Source organism: Rhipicephalus sanguineus, chromosome 2, assembly GCF_013339695.2.
Source record: "Rhipicephalus sanguineus isolate Rsan-2018 chromosome 2, BIME_Rsan_1.4, whole genome shotgun sequence".
Classification (NCBI taxonomy): domain Eukaryota; kingdom Metazoa; phylum Arthropoda; class Arachnida; order Ixodida; family Ixodidae; genus Rhipicephalus; species Rhipicephalus sanguineus.
Genome location: NC_051177.1, coordinates 13,565,208 through 13,581,823, shown reverse-complemented (window position 1 = coordinate 13,581,823; position 16,616 = coordinate 13,565,208). Strand labels below are relative to the sequence as shown.

The 16,616-nt window shown below is 45.8% G+C and overlaps 1 protein-coding gene across 1 annotated transcript in view; it reads right to left on the bottom strand.

Moving 5' to 3' along the window:
- The window catches only part of LOC119382429 (arginine--tRNA ligase, cytoplasmic), a 68,762-nt gene that overhangs the window by 11,114 nt on the left and 41,032 nt on the right, over positions 1–16,616 (bottom strand). Inside the window, exons 8-10 of the mRNA XM_037650125.2 lie at positions 8,956–9,134; positions 8,109–8,218; positions 627–732 (exon numbers count right to left, since the gene is read on the bottom strand). Coding sequence (XP_037506053.1) covers positions 627–732; positions 8,109–8,218; positions 8,956–9,134 — 395 coding nt within the window. The remainder of the gene's footprint in view (positions 1–626; positions 733–8,108; positions 8,219–8,955; positions 9,135–16,616) is intronic.

Below are 16,616 nucleotides of genomic sequence, written 5' to 3'. Positions count from 1 at the left end.
GCACCACTGGTCTTGGGAAACTTCTGTGTACTTGAATAGAAAAAAAAAAACTTGCACGAATTGAAACTTTCAAAACAGCCCAATGGTTTGTTAAACCTATTCCGTATCACATTGGCATGCCTGCTGACCACCTTTGAGAGAAATGCTGCCTCTTGCATTAACATTATCCAAAACTTCCGAGATAGAATGACGGCCTACACTAAGCATACGGAGAGAGTGTACACGTATCTGCCGGCCATTGTACCTGCCGCTGATTACAGCAAGATAAGCAATGCCATCACCACACAGAGCACACTGCCTGGCCTAGCCGAGCACTACACTGCTGCAACCCTTCCTCGGCCCCTTTCAATGCGGCCAGAGAAGCTGCGTGAGTGGTGTTTCGTTCTTGGGATGTGCCTTCAACCTCATCTCTCTCCATGGCACACTTTCAAATGGCGCTCTTTTTCTGCTCTATCGTTTCGCACGTTGTGCTGTCATGAACGAAAACACCATTGCCCAAGTTTCTACTCTCAACCTGTTTTCATGTTATGCGAAATTTGAAACTGAAAGGCACAGTAGAAGAGTTTTGAAGAATGCTGCCCATGTTGCCATGCAACTCCACAAGGATCCTCAGAAAGGTCACTCACCTTGTCTCGCTCTTTTTCAAGCAGCTTTTGCATTGAACGCTGCAGCCCCTCATCAAGGAGGTCTGCCAATTTGACAGTGTCACCTGAGCGTGTCTTGAACTTCTTCCTGCATGCAACCACCATGCTAAACAGCACTGCCAATTCACATATGACAGAATTTCAATGTTCTGGACCACACCAACATCACTGAATCGCATCGCCAGTACAATCTGTAGACATCACAGTGCTCGTATTGTGATTGGAAATGGCAAATAGAGGAATGCATAATATGCAGGCTTGTGCAAATATTCGAGCAGTTCGAATATTCAAACAAATATTACAGTATTCCAATTCGCTTCGAGACAAATTTAAATTTCGAAGTATTCGAAATGAACAAATAAACATACATAAACCACATGAAACCCCCTCTAAAGGTGGTTTCACTGCAGTGGAGGGGTGCTACACAGTGAATACACCTTTCCAGAGAAAATCTGCGCTGCCACGGAGCCCCACTTCAATGTTAAATTAACAAATTACCCACACATCGACTCATCATTTTTTCTTAAGTTTAAAAGCTTGTTATACCGGCTTATACGCTCTAAGTACAGTAAATTTTAAAACGAAATGTATTTTACAGGTTATCACACACTTACCAAAAGTCAAATCCTGTTACTATTCAAAGTTGCTTGCACTTCCCTTTGAACCAAAAGAATGACATTTCCACATGCCTTGTTTCAATTTAAAGAAAATATTGTGCACATTAGTTGGGTTATGACAAATATGCTGATTTTTCTTTATATGTGATATATACTATTTGAATTCGATTCGAAATTATTCGACCAAATCACTAATGTTCGCTTCGAACCTAAAATTTACTATTTGTACAAGCCTAATAATATGCTCCTGACTAGAGGCCCTAACTTTCTGCGATTAAGTGAAAAATTGCAGAATTAACTTTTTTTCACGGAAATGCAGAAAAACTATCGGTTTCTGAATATTCGAGTCTAAATTTGAATCTGAAATACCTGATCGCAAAAAGCCTGAGCCTCTAGTCATCATCAACCTGGCCCTCTTGACGAACTACAATGGTCAGGCCCTGCTGGCTTTGAAGTACGTCCCCGGGTATTTCCACTTTTTCAGCCTACGAAAACCTTGGCGTTTGACGTGACATGCAAAAATTTGGTCAAGCTATAGCTGCCACTGCTGAACCACCCGTTTGACTCCCAACTCCAAACTTGCGTACTGCCGTGCAGTTGTTTTTTCGGCATGAAGAATACAGTGTTTAATCAAACGCATTTTTTTTCTTTTTGAAAAAACTGAAGCAAGGTTGAGGCAAGCATTTATTATGTGGAGTGAATTTTACCAAAACCTTTTGAGGTGAGCGGAAATGCTGTAATGCAAAAAAAAAAAACAACGTTAGACAGCTTACCTTTTGCAGTAATTACAAGCGTACACTATTTGCAATTGCAAACACCTTTCACTGCAATAGCAATAGACCTTTTTCAAGCAATCCCAGAACCCCCCGCGGGCACGCGAAGCACTATGGGAAAAGTGTGTAAGGCGAGCCCGCCAGCTGTTTCATCGCTTGCTGCTCGTTGGCACCATGGGAGTACCAAACGAAACAAAAAAACGCGTCGCCCAAGATTGACTATTATTAAATCCTAAATACTACACATGCCTGAACGCACCTGCATGTATTTCTACGCATGAAATGCGAAGGGAATGATGCAGTCAGTGTAGGTATTACCGAGCGGATGTATACCGGATGTAGCAGTTAAGTGATCACGAGCCATAGCGGCTCGTGATCGGGTTTAACCAAACTGTAGAGAGGTGTTACAGTGTTCAGGCATACAGATGATTATTTGATTTTAATTGACAAGTCCCGCGCTGTACATAGAAGTGAGCACATTCTAAACGTGTTTAAAGAAAAAGGGATGGGACTAGAATTCACTTGCGAGATGCCTTTCTTTGATAATTCGCAGTTTCTTGATACATGCTTTTAAGTTTCACTGCAGAGCATGTTTGCAGGCAGTATAGCCCGCGTTCAGAGAAATGGGTGTTTAATTTCGCGTCGGCGCATTCGAATATCGTTAAATGAGGAATTGTGATGTCATGATTACGCACGGCATTGGAAAAAAACTTGCGCACATAAGATGAGCAGTAGTTTCCAGCTGCAATGTGATCAAAGAGACGGGATATCCTGCATATTGTTGTATCGGTTTGCGAAAATCTGTTCGCATGGCAAATAAAGATTAACATGGACATCCTCCATCCGTAAGTAATGAAGATACTACTAGAAATACTGCAGTTATTCCACATATGTATAAGAAGGCACATGGCCTCAAGAACGTAGGAAAGCGATGTGGGGGTGAAGGTTGTGTTTGCCGCCTTAAATAAACTTAGTCGCATTAAGGTCACCGGGGTCTGCGGTGGGCAAAGAAAAACGCGGTCAGAGGCATGCCAATTGTTTTGTAAAGTGTGTAGGAGTTAACCGCAAATTTCTCTTTCTTGTGTCCACATGTACATCGGCCAGACTGGTCGATGTATTAATACGTGCCTCAGCGAGCATCGAAATTCATTGAATGAAGCCGTCTCATCTCGCATCGCTACGTCAGTCATGAAAATGGAATCCCATCTTCGAAAGCACAGCTAATTTTGTACCATCAACCTAATCAGACAACGCGAGAAATTTCGGAGGCATATCATGTCACAAATAACGCCACACTTTGTGTCAGTCAACCTTCTCAATCGTTACAAGACAAGGAATTCAACTTTATTAATCGACTGTAAGCACACACGTTGGTTGTTTGACTTTTTGTCGCTCTTTATGACACGCGCGACGCACTGCCATTTCTGTATATATGCTTTTTTTCACGCGTGCAATAAACGTGCAGTTGTGTGTGAGCGCTGGTTGGTGCATTTCCTTCCTTGTACTGCTCCCTTTTTGTTTTCGCTCCATTATTCCAACCTGCAGTTATAGCACCAACGAAGGTTAGTAGGCACATATCGTTCGTTACATATAGTAGGGTGCGAGCGACGCAATGAATGTATCTCATTTCCCCAAATGCCGACTACACTTTCTAGTGTACTCTTTAAATATCAGAACCTCACACTGTACTCGTCGACAGTGTCGATGGACGTTGATTCCAAATGCATCCGCGAATCATAGACCGCTCCTGCACTTTATAGGCAACCAAGTTGCATTTTTTTATTTATGCCGTAAGGCGCGCTGGTGCAAAAAAAGATAATAAATAAATAAGAGGTGACGCTTCTGAGCCGCTCAACTGGTCCAACAGTGGGACAGATGGAAATCGTCAAAAGACCGTCGCAGCTAAACACTGAAGTTCGTGGTTGAATTGCGCCGTGACAGGTTGCACCTTGCCAAATTCCCTGTGTCTAAGAAGTCTCGGCACGGCGCAAGCGGAAAGCTACAACGCGAGGCCTGCACGCTCGTCGCGGCGGCTGGTGCGGCGTACACACATTTCCCATGAGCGCTTGCGCGCCCGTTGGTGGCGCCCGTGTGCTTGAAAAAGGCCTATTATACGGACACTGCAGGGTCATTTTTGCCGTCACGTTCCATAAACAATAACATTGCCCAGCTCGCCGTGTATGTTCTATGTGCGAGTGAAAGCGTGGCCGACGAACGCTGCTTAAGCAAAGATGACATGAGCTGGCCGTCTCCATTGCGTGAAAGGCACACGGAGATAAGAGCTGGAGTGGCGAGCTGTGTGGGTCACGAAATATGCACTTTAACTCTTTTGGGACCATGTAAAACAGAGGCCATTAGGTAGGGTGTCAGAAGTTTTTTTTTTATTGAATCAAGTAATGACACTATATTTCTGTTACGTACATCAAAATGAAGCTAATGAAATGGTCTTTCATACAGATTGAAATATCACCCCTAAAGATTATACGTAGTAAAATATGTCCTATTGAACACTTCCTCCAAGGACAACATAAGAAAGTTGGAATAAACATAGATACTTGAGCAAATATAGTACAGTAAAAAAAATCCAATATACAAAAACATGCTTCATTGCCTCTTCCTTTGAAAAGTTTGGTACACATATCTACAGCACCTTTTTTTGGTGTGCTTCTAAACAAATGCAATACTCATGCCCCATGAGGCTTGTGCCACTCAACGAAGCAGTGCCACGCAGTAGTGAAAGACAAATGTACTTGACAGGTACTGAAAGGCACATCTGTTTTCAACTAGGTTTCCTTCTGCTTATAACAGAGCTTGCAATTCTTGCACCTGCCTACATTTTCTGGCTTGTGGATGGGGGTGGAGCAGGTGGCCTGATATCGTCAAGATTGAAAAGCTGATGGATGAGCTCTTCTCTAAAAGCTTGAGACTCCACCAAACAGAAATAACCCAATGTGAACAAACAGAATGCCCCTTTGGCTACTCACGAGACAAGTGGATGCGAAACTACGCTCACCTATGAGCTGAAGTCCTAGGTTGATCCTCGTCCAAATCACTCTCCGAAATAAAATCAGAGCTGTCAGTCCTCTTTGGACACCTCACTACTCGACCCATCAAAAAGTCTGCCATCGAAGCAGCGGAATCACGTCGATTTCATTGCACGGCCTGACGAGAACCCGACGCTATGGTTTGCTACATTCGCTGCCACCGCTGCCTACAAATCTCTCTCTCATGTGTCGCCACTTTCCGGAAAAATGGCAAACTATGCCGAAACCGAAAGTGTAGTGATAAAACTACACGCTAGACTAGCAATATGTGTAAAAAGACGCAAAGCTATGAACTTGTCAGCGCATGGAAAGCCATCGATCATATATGATCGATGCTCCAATGGGGCGGTCCTGAAAGAGTTAACCGATCGGGCATGGTCACCCGCACTGGCACACTCTGTACCTCATATCTTTAGAGGGGACCAGCACACCTTTGTATGTGTTGTGCTCTCATGGCAATGTTTGGTTCAAGTCATAGGCAAGCGACAGGAGGAAGTTGGCACAATAAATGAAGAAGAGTGCAAGGCTGAGGAACCGCTGCTCCGGTTGCCATAACATCAGCTGAATCGGGTGAAGCGGGAAAGCTACAGCACGGCCGTTCACGGGGCTGCAGGGGATCGAAACCGGGGGTGCATTTATTATGTGGGAGAAAAAAAAATCCCAATATTGATGACTAAAGCTGGAGGTGCGTTCATTATGCATGTACATTCATAACGCAAGTAAATACGGTAACAGCCCTCTTGAACGCTGCTAGTGGTGAGCTCAGTACCATTTCTTTCCAAACAATAAAAGCCAGCTGTACATTTTGATGTTCTGGCTTTCTTGGCAGAGGTGGAACACCTGACTCCGACACTTTCTTCCATTTCCCTTCAATACTGTCAATGCCAATCAACTCTGTTGACCCAGAAAGATAATTCAGGTGGTGACAATCTCTTAGTCATTCGCCTGATACTCAGCCACAGTTTCAAAGTTAATGCAAGCGCGTTCGAATGCTTAAATATCTTGATAATTACACTTTTACATATACCAGCTATCAGTTCAAGGTCGCCATGAAATTTCGCAGATTCCTCTATCTGGATTTGCACAACTTAAGATTTTCCACCATGTAAAGTAAGGCATTAGAGTGGCTCCTTTTCATTTGTTTTCAATATGCTCTGCCACATACCACGACTCTATTGTGGAAAAGTAGACTTAAGAGAACTGGTCATTATGTGGCGATCATTCCCTGCTCTCCCTGTGGCCATGCTTCCTTATGGGACATAGTGCCCCTTTCCTTCCAAACACTGAGCAATGTCACTGACCATGGCATGCGACTCTGGTTAATCATGCAATGCCAACCACTACGTAATTTTGTTTACCCAAGAGGGATATAACCAATAATAATTTACCCATGTACTTCAAGCCTGAGATTTCATTATTTTTATACCGAAATAGAATGTGAATTACTCCAGAATGAATAAGGGTGACTGGCCTCTCACGACTCACAGGACTGTCCCACATTGAAGGCTATTGGCCGCATCCCGCGAGAGGTACGAAAATCTTGAGAAAATTTCACACTTTATCACTACTGTTTAGCAGCACCTTAAAGGGGTCATGAAGCACCCCTTGGGCTTGTTGAAAAAACACATCCTGCGGAAAGCTGACACGGCTATGAACTGCTCTGCCAAATATTACAGTCGTGAGCACCGCGTAAAGGCCACAAGCGGAGCGCGAAGTTGCCGTTTCCTCAGGCGCCCTCTTTTCAAACAGAGGACGGTTCTCACTCTCGTAGGTGGGCAGAGGGTCTGCCCGTTCACGTCGCGGATCTGCCTGTTCACGTCGCAAGAGACATAGCATCCTCAATGGCCGATAGCCGATATAAATCGAGAGCAGCGTTCGGATCAGATGCGCTTCTTGCTACAGGGTGCCGCCACTTGTCGGCGCCGCATTCCTCAGTACACGGTAGCCACACTCGCGCACGCGAATCACAGCGGGAGAGCGATCGCGTTTAATGACGCGCGCTGACGTAACTTCTTTCCCCCGTGCCATCACTCCCTCTGTAGCTTCCAGTGCGCTCGTCAGCACGAAAAAAGAAAGCGCTGGGAGCGTGCGCCAAACCCCCATAACTCCGCTCATTCTTGATGGATTCGAGAAATTTTTGTGGCAATCGATTCGGGAGGCAGTAAACTCCGATACTGAGGTCATTAGATCATTACTTGGAAAAGTGGTTCATGACCCCTTTATGTTCAGCTACATCTGGCCGCCCTGTTAGAGAACTGAAAAATGCACAAATCAACGCTTCACCGCCTCCTCTTTACAATAGAATATAGAGTGCCTTGCGTAGATCCAACACATTTAAAATCAGTTCATCATAATTCATGTCTGAAGGGGATCACTGTGGCTCACAATAACAAGCATCAACTGCATGATGTGCGTGTCAATGTGTTTTCACGGTTTTCGTATAACTACATTGTGCACTTGCCAATGGTGCACAGCCATAGCCATAACCAGCACTTGTCCTGCCTCATACTGCATTGCAATCACAACTGTCAATCAGTCAGGACCCATGGGTTCTCCAAATATGCGGACAAAGTAGTAGTACAACCTCTTTGCTACCAGTGTCTATGCTTGTGCACATGACCTCTTAACCAAACTACACAGCAGCAAACTGCTCGGTGTCATTGAAAACTTGCGCCTTTGTCACCCAGAGTTTCACCATACCGCAAGAGAGAGAACCAGAAGTCAACTTGAGTGGCTGGTGTTAACAAAAGAATAAATGTGGTAAGCAGCTCATGCTGCGCGTGGCTGCTTAGGCCTAACTTCTAAAAGTGTTGCAATTAATATTTTTCAGTGTGCACAAAAGTTATGCTATTAGTGTTTGGGAGTCATCTAAAAGTATCTAAAGCACTGAAAGCCAGAATTTGTATCTACCAGAGGTGTTTTTATCATGTTTGCAGCTCAACTCGTGTGCCCATTTGTGGTCACCCATTTTTATCCTTTGACATTAGTGGTGAAGATTGTGAGACCAACATAAAGCAGCCAATCACTCACTTGTCCTCCCCCAGTACAACACCAAAGCAGCAGTGGTCCAACCGCACTTTAGAAGTGTCCACATAGCCAGCCCTTTGTCCACAGGCAAACACTGTGTTGAAATGCTGTGCCTGAAAACGTAGTACAATGGTGAGCTACTGCATGAGACAGCAATACTGGAATGCACTTTTGCTCTCACAAATAATCAAGAGCATGCAACAGTGCAAGTCAAATTTGGATTTACTTCTGGCCTTGTTGGTTGGAGATGTTCGCAGCATTTAGCGCAGAAACTTATAAAGACTGGGAAGTGAGGAAGCAACACACGCACAGCACTTGTGTGTGTTCTTGCTGTCTGTTACACAACTGTGCAAACAACCAAGGCCAAGATGAATGGCAGAAGGATGAACAAGCTGTCCACATACAGCGTGCGCCAAGGCAACCAAAGCTCGCTCTGGACAGGAAGTGGAGGGCTCCTTTCCCACTTCGCTCCAGCTCTGAGCAAACAGTGATGCGCATTTGCTTTTGTTGTTGGCTCTCTCACTGTTTAAAGGAGATCCCAAAAAAGGCAGGGCAAGAGGGAAGCTTGCGGTGAAATATTCGTAAACAGGGGTTGTGCTGGAGCTGCCCACACCCGCTTTCGCAGTTGCCCTCTGCTCCTCCTCTGTCTGGGTTGGAGGAGAGGCTACGAAGCATACAACACATACAAGCTCCAAGGGAAGCAGTTGCAGCCTTGAAGCAAACCCTGTCTTCGAATTTTTCATTTCCAGAGGAGAGTTTTTCCATGCAGAAAGCCTAAAACTTCGAATTCTAGTAACAGATAGCTTCGCTGTTTTAAAATGAGAGCCCCACCAATCTATCAAAGACTCACTTGGCCAGCATCTACCACGTAAATGATCCAGTCAGCTTTCTCCTGCTGAACTCGATGCCTGAGTGCAGCCATGTCTGATGTGTCATATGTGTATCCACCATCACTTTTCACAATTGTCAATGGGACTGGCAGGTCTTTCGCAAACATCACCTTGCGACCCTCGTCTTCTTCCAGAAACCCTGCAAAAGGCACACAGTAAAGATCTACAATGAAGCATGCTTCAGTTCAATGGCATGTAAGCACTACATGTGCATGTTTTACCCTTAGCTCAGGGGTGAGATGGCTGAAACTGAATTGGGAGCAGTTTTTGGAGCAGCAAAATTTCCATTTTGGAGCAGAATAACCTTGATTTGGAGCAGTTAACAGCATTTAATATGGCATCTTAGGAGCTTGAAAAAAACAATTTGTAGCAACTTGTGGGGACAAGTACATATTTTAATCGGCTTGGAATACAGATAACACTAAAACAGCCTTTGGAGACCATAGTTTTTTTTTGAAACTACTGCCACGTGTGAACTGCACTACCTTTTTACATACCATGCGACCTATCTAGCCCAAGTAACAAACAACTTATGAGATAATTGAAAAAGTTATGAAAACTAGGTTCATTTCATAAACATTAAAAAAAAACAATGAAAAAGCATCACTTCCCCTCAATAAAAATGTAAATGCACAAGAACTGTTACATAGCAGTAGGCCTTTGCTTAAGATCAGTGATATGATTTAGCAGATTACTGCTTTGGCTATTTGTACATCTGCTTATTTAGCTTTCCAAGCCTCCCCAGAGCATTGTGTAGGTCAGTGTTACTGTTAGTCAGGAGAACATCACAATAAGCACCTTCAGCTATCTGCACTGCCGCGCGGTTGGCATAGCGTCAAGTGTACTGCACGCTTTTAACAAGCGGCAACAAAACTGCGCTGCACCACCGCTCGCTGCTACCTCATACAGGACTGCCTTCAAGAGTGCGGCGCAGGCACCGAGAAACCTCGCCACATTGACTATCTTGTCAAACGCGCGCGTATGGTGCTGCAAGCATAGCGCTGTTGTAAGCGTACCACACGCTTTTGTTAGGGGATGACACAAATGCATTTCACATCAGTCCGCTGCCACCTTCTCGTGCAAAACCGCTGAAGCATCGTAGAGACGCATCACATGCAGAAGCTAGTTGTCGCCACGTCGACGCAACAAGATACACCCGTGCACGGTATGGCGCGTAACAACACGAACACTTCCACGGCAAATGCGCGCATAGGTGACCACACACAGCAGTGCTGACACAAAAGCCACAGCGGCTGGAGGAACATGCCACACACAACAAAGAATGTGAGTCAACACCGCTACGCATGCCACTCGGTAGTTTTCGCTAAGCGACAGTAGAGCCAGAGCACACAGCCTAGTGAGTAGAAGCGGCACGCTCGGTGCATAGCAGCACATTTTTGGCTGGTCACGCATATTTACAACAACCAAGAGGAGATTATGGCAGCACCATGGGAGCCTTCATTAGAAAGGTACATAGAAACACGCTCGGCTGCGTCTATGTGTTCTTCGAACGTCTCATTTTCATGGTCTCCTTGGCACTGCTTGGAAAATCATGTCAACTCAGCCTTTTTTTCTCCACTGAAGCTGATGTGGGCACGAAAATTATTGCTTTTGAGGCTTTTTTGGAGCATTGCGGTGCAATTTTTACAATTTTTATGCTTTTGGAGCAACTTGGTGCAGGAAAACGGGAATCGTATCAAAAATGTGCAATATGCACAGCTGTCTTACCCCTGTTAGCTTCCACCTGTACCATCTAATATAATTAACACTACCAAACTATACATGCACGTTTTTGCGCTATCGCTATTGTGCACTTGCTAGACCATTTGATTTTAATTAAATGCAAGATACTCTAGGCAGAACATACATGCGCCACAGCAAACTGAACACACTAAGCTTTCTGACAATTCTGTAGCTATTTTCTTACAGAGGGACACTACAGGCAAGCAACAATTTATGTCAGAGTAAAAGGTCAATGTGTGAGAACGTCTAAAACATCAGTATTATCAACAGCAGTGCTCTACTAATCGAGAAATTAAGGTAAATGTAGGACACGATATGCGCCACGAGTGGGACATTTTGGAAATGATCCCGATGATGTCAAGAGTCCCGAGCACAATTAACCACTAGTAACCAAACTACTAATTGCGATAAAAAAAGAACCTTCCTTGCATCACAAGACGTAATGAAATGCTACTTGTTTATTTCTGTTTGATTCATGGAAAAAAGGACTTCTTGGTGTTACCATGGGAAACAGCACGAGTGGTTCAAAAGTTCCGTTTTCACCGAGCTGCGCTTCGCTCATGCGGTCGCGTCTCGGAGGTAGTTCTGGTATCGCGTACTGCTGCGTGTGCTTGGCTCTCGCTATTTTTGCACTGATGATACTCTACTGCTGCTGGCCAAGCTAAGGTCTGTTACAGTGAACTCTACAGTTTCAGAGTGACCTGTGGCTGCATCTTGGCAAGGTTGATGGCTGCTGTTGCACAAAAGAACGTAGCGTCAGCGACAGGGCAGTAAAGGCGGGCAATGTTGGGCATGGCAACTGCTACGTCAGAAGGCCCATTCAGGCGGGCGATTTCAAGTGCGCTAACACCGTGCAGACCAGTGAAACGTGATTTTCTTTGAACATAAGAATATCCTTTGCATGAAACAAGAACTACGAGGTTTCTGGGACACTATTTCAACAATTAACGTCAACTTAATATTTGCCTTTAGTGTCCCTTTACAGCAACATTGCCACATAGGGTTGATAAGCTGTGCAGTGAAGCCAATTTTCTGCCCACAAATACCATTGTCACTGGTGTTCTCCAAATATGTAATAGTAGCAATATTCAATTGAACAGATGTCTGGCTGTGCCTTGATGAACTAATTCATAGTACATGCCTGTATCTTTTGTTCTCTTCTAAAAACAACACATCCTACGATGATCTTTTTTAGAAAACATTGCAGTAATAATAAGTAAAGTAAATAAATGAAACAGGCCACTAACACTGCATGCACATGCATCTCGAGGTTTCTTGATGAGTAAAATGGATAAAGCATGTTTAAAGGTTCAAAACAAGCCATTTTCCCAAGCATAAAGAAGTAACTTTGACAATGAGATTGATGAATAACTTTGAAGGGAAAGCCTCAAGTGCTTTGTCAGATGCTGTCCATGAAAAACACGGCGTGCAGTACGAAAACTCACGTAAAGATCGCATAATAAAGATCGGGGTTTGAGCTGGAAGCAGTAGAGTACTATTCTAGCACAGAGCCATCCATGCCAGTGCTTGAAACCACTTCGGAGACAGCTTCGCACTAGTGGTGCCAAGCCTGAAGGAAGTGCCAATATAGCGAGACTCGAACTTTTCGCATAAACGAGGTGTTTCGTCCAGGCGTCCATAGGAGTAGATCGTGGCCAGGGCAATAGAAAACGACATGGTGAGTGGCATCGTAATAATGTTTGTGATCTTCTTGGCTAGCTTCAGTGTTTATATGGGCGCGATGATGGCATTGGGCAACATGGGACAGAAAGTGGTCGCAAGTGAATGGTGAAGAGTTGATGGGGCCAGAGAAGAAAGAAACGTCGTGTGATGAGGTTGGTTGGTGTCCATATACTAAGAAAAGTGGAGAGTAGTCTGTGGTCCGTTGAACAGACGTATTGTACGCAAATGTTACAAATGGGAGAATCGCATCCCAGTTACGATGGTCAGGCTGGATTAGAGCACTGCACGGGCCTGGGCCGGGCCGGGCCGTCCGAAGCGTTTTCCGGCGGGCCCGGGCTGGGCTCGGGCCTGAAAGTGCGGGCCAGGGCCGGGCCAGGGCTTGAAGCTGCGGGCCTGGGCCGGGCCCGGGCTCAAAGCTGCGGGCCGGGCCGGGCCGGACTCGGACCCGCTCATTAAAAGGCGTAAGTCGAGCCTTCGAGCACACGCGAACTTTATGCATTGCATGGTCTAAGGTATACTGTGCCAAGCCGAAGTGACACGTGCAAAGAGCTGGCTCTTAGTAAAGCTTAGCAATAAAAATAGAAAAAAAGTTGAAGTGCTATTTTTTTTCACTAGTATAGATATATAGATTGGCACTGTATATTTTCACTAACATTTCGTCTGCTGGACCAGACTTTGTCAAAGAAACAAGTACATCGTGGTGGGTTTCCTTGTAAACACGCCAGATCACGTATATATATATATTAACAGCACTAACAATGGGCCAGATCACGGTTGTTCCCATGGGAGGAATAAAGGTTTCGGTTTTTTATTCGAGGTTGACACATACGGTACATTTCATTTATATTCCTTGGTGTTACGTGCCAAAACTACGATATGATTACGAGGCACGCCGTAGCGGCACCGGATCAAGTTCGACCACCTCGAGTTCTCTAACGTGCACTTAAAGATAGGTATATACACGGGTGTTCTTTCATTTCACCCCCATCAAAGTGCGGCCGCCGTGGCCGCGGGAATCGCACCCGCGTCCTAGGACTTAACAGCAAAACAGCTAAACCGCTGAGCTACCACCGCGGGCAAAGCAACATTTCGATGCATGTAGACACCGGATTTTCCATCCGATCGCCCGCTACAGAGCGCACGGCATCATTAATAATCATCATCAACAACTAATATCCTCTAGTGGGCCCGGGTCGGGCCTGGTCATGAACAAGCGCGCCCTGGATTAGTTTAGTAATGAACGCCCGGGCCCGGGCCGGGCCCGGGATTGGAACGGTGGGCCCGGGCCGGGCTCGGGCTGGGTACAGTCAAGTACGTTTGGGCCCGGGCCGGGCTCGGGCTGGGTTCGGTCCTGTACGCCCGGGCCCGGGCCGGGCCCGCGCTTGGAACCACGGGCCCGGGCTGGGCTTCATAAAGCGGGCCCGGGCCGTAAAATCCGGCCCATGCAGTGCTCTAGGCTGGATATACATAGACAGCACGTAGCACAGAGTGCGATGAAATCTCTCCGTTAAACCACTGGTTTGTGGGTAGTAGCTAGACATTGTCTTGTGTACCGTGTTTGACGCTTGAAGAACTTCACTGAGTGTGCTTGAAAGAAATGCCTTGCCTCGGTTGCTTAAAAGAACATGAGGGGCCCCGTGACGTAGGTAGATAGCTTTCAAGAAGAAGGTTGCTACTTCGGAAGCAGTTCCAGAAGTGATCGAGGCCGTCTCAGCATACCAGGTCAAGTGATCAACAGTGGTGACGATCCATCTCTTGCCGTCTGGAGTAGTTGGGAGAGGCCCGAAGAGGTCAATTCCGACGACAGAGAGCGGCTCTGCTGGGCAAGGAAGTAGTTGTAGAGTCCCGACTAAGGTAGTATAGTAGGCCGCTTGCGGTGTTGACAAAGTGCACACGAGGCAATATATTTAGCTACACTTGTGGAAAGACCTGGCCAGAGAAATCGACTGCGGATGCGCTCATGGGCTTTGTGGTATCCAAAGTGGCCTGTCATTGGGTCATTGTGTGAAGGCCGCAGAACTTCAGTGCGAAGAGCGCACGGTACGACAGGAACCCATCGATGGCCTTCCGAGTGAAAAATATACCAATAGAGTACATCGTCTTCGAACTTGAATAGCTTGAGCTGTTTCTGTAGCCCGGCATTCGGGGAAAACGAAGCATCGCTTAGGCGACTGATGGTGTCACTGCAATAAGCATCGACACGCTAGTGAGTCGAAAGCACTGAAGGGCAGTTTGATGTAGCCAGGGAAGAAATGGATGTAATTGACAATACGTCCTCAGTGTGGCCAATTTGACAAGGTGACGTGACGTGCTTCGATGATGGCAGCAATGGGCATCGCGACAGAGCATCGGCACCTTGGTCCTTCCTTCCGGTCTTGTAAATGACATCAAAGTCATATGCTTGTAATCGGAGAATCCAGCGGCCAAGGCGTCCCGATAAAATTTTGATTGTCAACAATCAACATAGAGCATGGTGGTCTGTCGCAACAGTGAAATTTCAACCATAGAGGTACAGACGAAATTTTTGGATGGACTAGACAACAGCCATGCGCTCTTGTTCGGTTGTCGAGTACTTTTCTGCAGAGGTCAGAGTGCAGCTTGCATACTACACAACTTTCTCGCAAAATTCACGGTTGCACTGTTGAAGTACGGCGCCAATTCCTTGTCTGCTAGCGTCAGTGTGTAGTAACGTAGATGCCATATCGAAATAACAAAGAACCGGTGGGGATGTCAGTGCGCGCTTCAAGAGTCCCTCCAACACTTTTTCTGAAGCGGCTACATCGGTGCCGACCGCATCAACACGTAGTGGCGCTCGCCAGAACTAATCTGGGCGGAAATGACGAAGATAAGCGCAGGCTTATGATTGGATAAATGTAACGTTAGAAGTAATCATGGCGTTGCTTCACAAAAGGGGTTATTATTGGGTTTAGGTTTTCTTTAGCATGCGTTTTTCACTGAACACCAAATAGACGAACGATCTTAGATTTTTTCAGCTTTAAAACTGCAGCGCCCGGCAAAGAATGCGCCGAACACCACGGCGCTGGAGGAAACACGCTGAGGACGCTCCAGGCGCCGTTATTTGAAGAAACTGAAGGGGAAAAAATGTAAGAGCATTGATATAGTAGACGCTGTCGCAACAAGAAAGATGACAAACTACAAAACATGATAGAGGCGTCCGCGATCTGCCTCGTTTCGCACTCGCAGTTCACTCTTCATACACCACATCGTTTGTTACTATCGCAACGGCGTCATCATTACGTTGGAAAGAACAGGCAACATTGTATGCAAGTTTCCCGTACATAGGGTCTTTCAGTTCATTTCATTGGGGCACCATCAAACGCCACAGGGCGAGTGAAACGTGGTCAGGTGACACCGAGAAAATCAAGTTGAGGGTAGGCTTCCATTTTATTGTATTTTGAGTGTTCTAGGCCGAATAACTTCAGACTGCGTGCCTCTATCGCTGCCGTTCTTGCTGCACTAATCTCTTCAGCCTTCAGTCTACGCAACCCGCAAGCAAAAAATGTAAAAGAATGAAGTCTGGAAAAGTGTTAGAAGGTCCCTTTAAGTTCTTGGAATGCAGCTTCGCACTGATCATTCCAATTGAACGAACCGCCACTAGCAAGGAGCTTGTGGAGAGGCGAGGCAATGGTGGCAAAGTTCCGGATGAAGCGTCGAAAGTATGATGTGAGTCCAAGGAAGCTGCGCAGTTCTTTTGCACGAAATGGGTGTGGAAAGTTGAGTACTGCGGAAATTTTGTCTGGATTGGGCTGGATGCCATCTTTGTTCACGAGATGTCCGAGAACTTTGATCGTTGTGCTACCGAAGTGGCACTTCGTCTAGGCATTGCAGATGGTCAGCAAAAGTGGAGGAAAACGTGACGATATTGTCCAAATAGCATAGACAAGTTTTCCACTCGAGGCCGTGAAGAACAGTGTCGATCACCCTTTCAAATTTGGCAAGGACATTACATAGGCCGAAGGGCATTACGTTAAACTTGTAAAGACCGTCTGGCATAGAACAGGTGGTCTTTTCTTTGTCAGCTTCGTCCATTGGAATTTGCCAATATCCGGAACGAAGGTCAAGGGTGGAGAAGTAGTGCGCGTCTTGCAAAGAGTCAAGTGCATCACCTGCCGTATTTACTCGAATCTAAGCCGACGTTTTTTTCGAAAAAACGATGTGTAAAATTGGGGGGTCT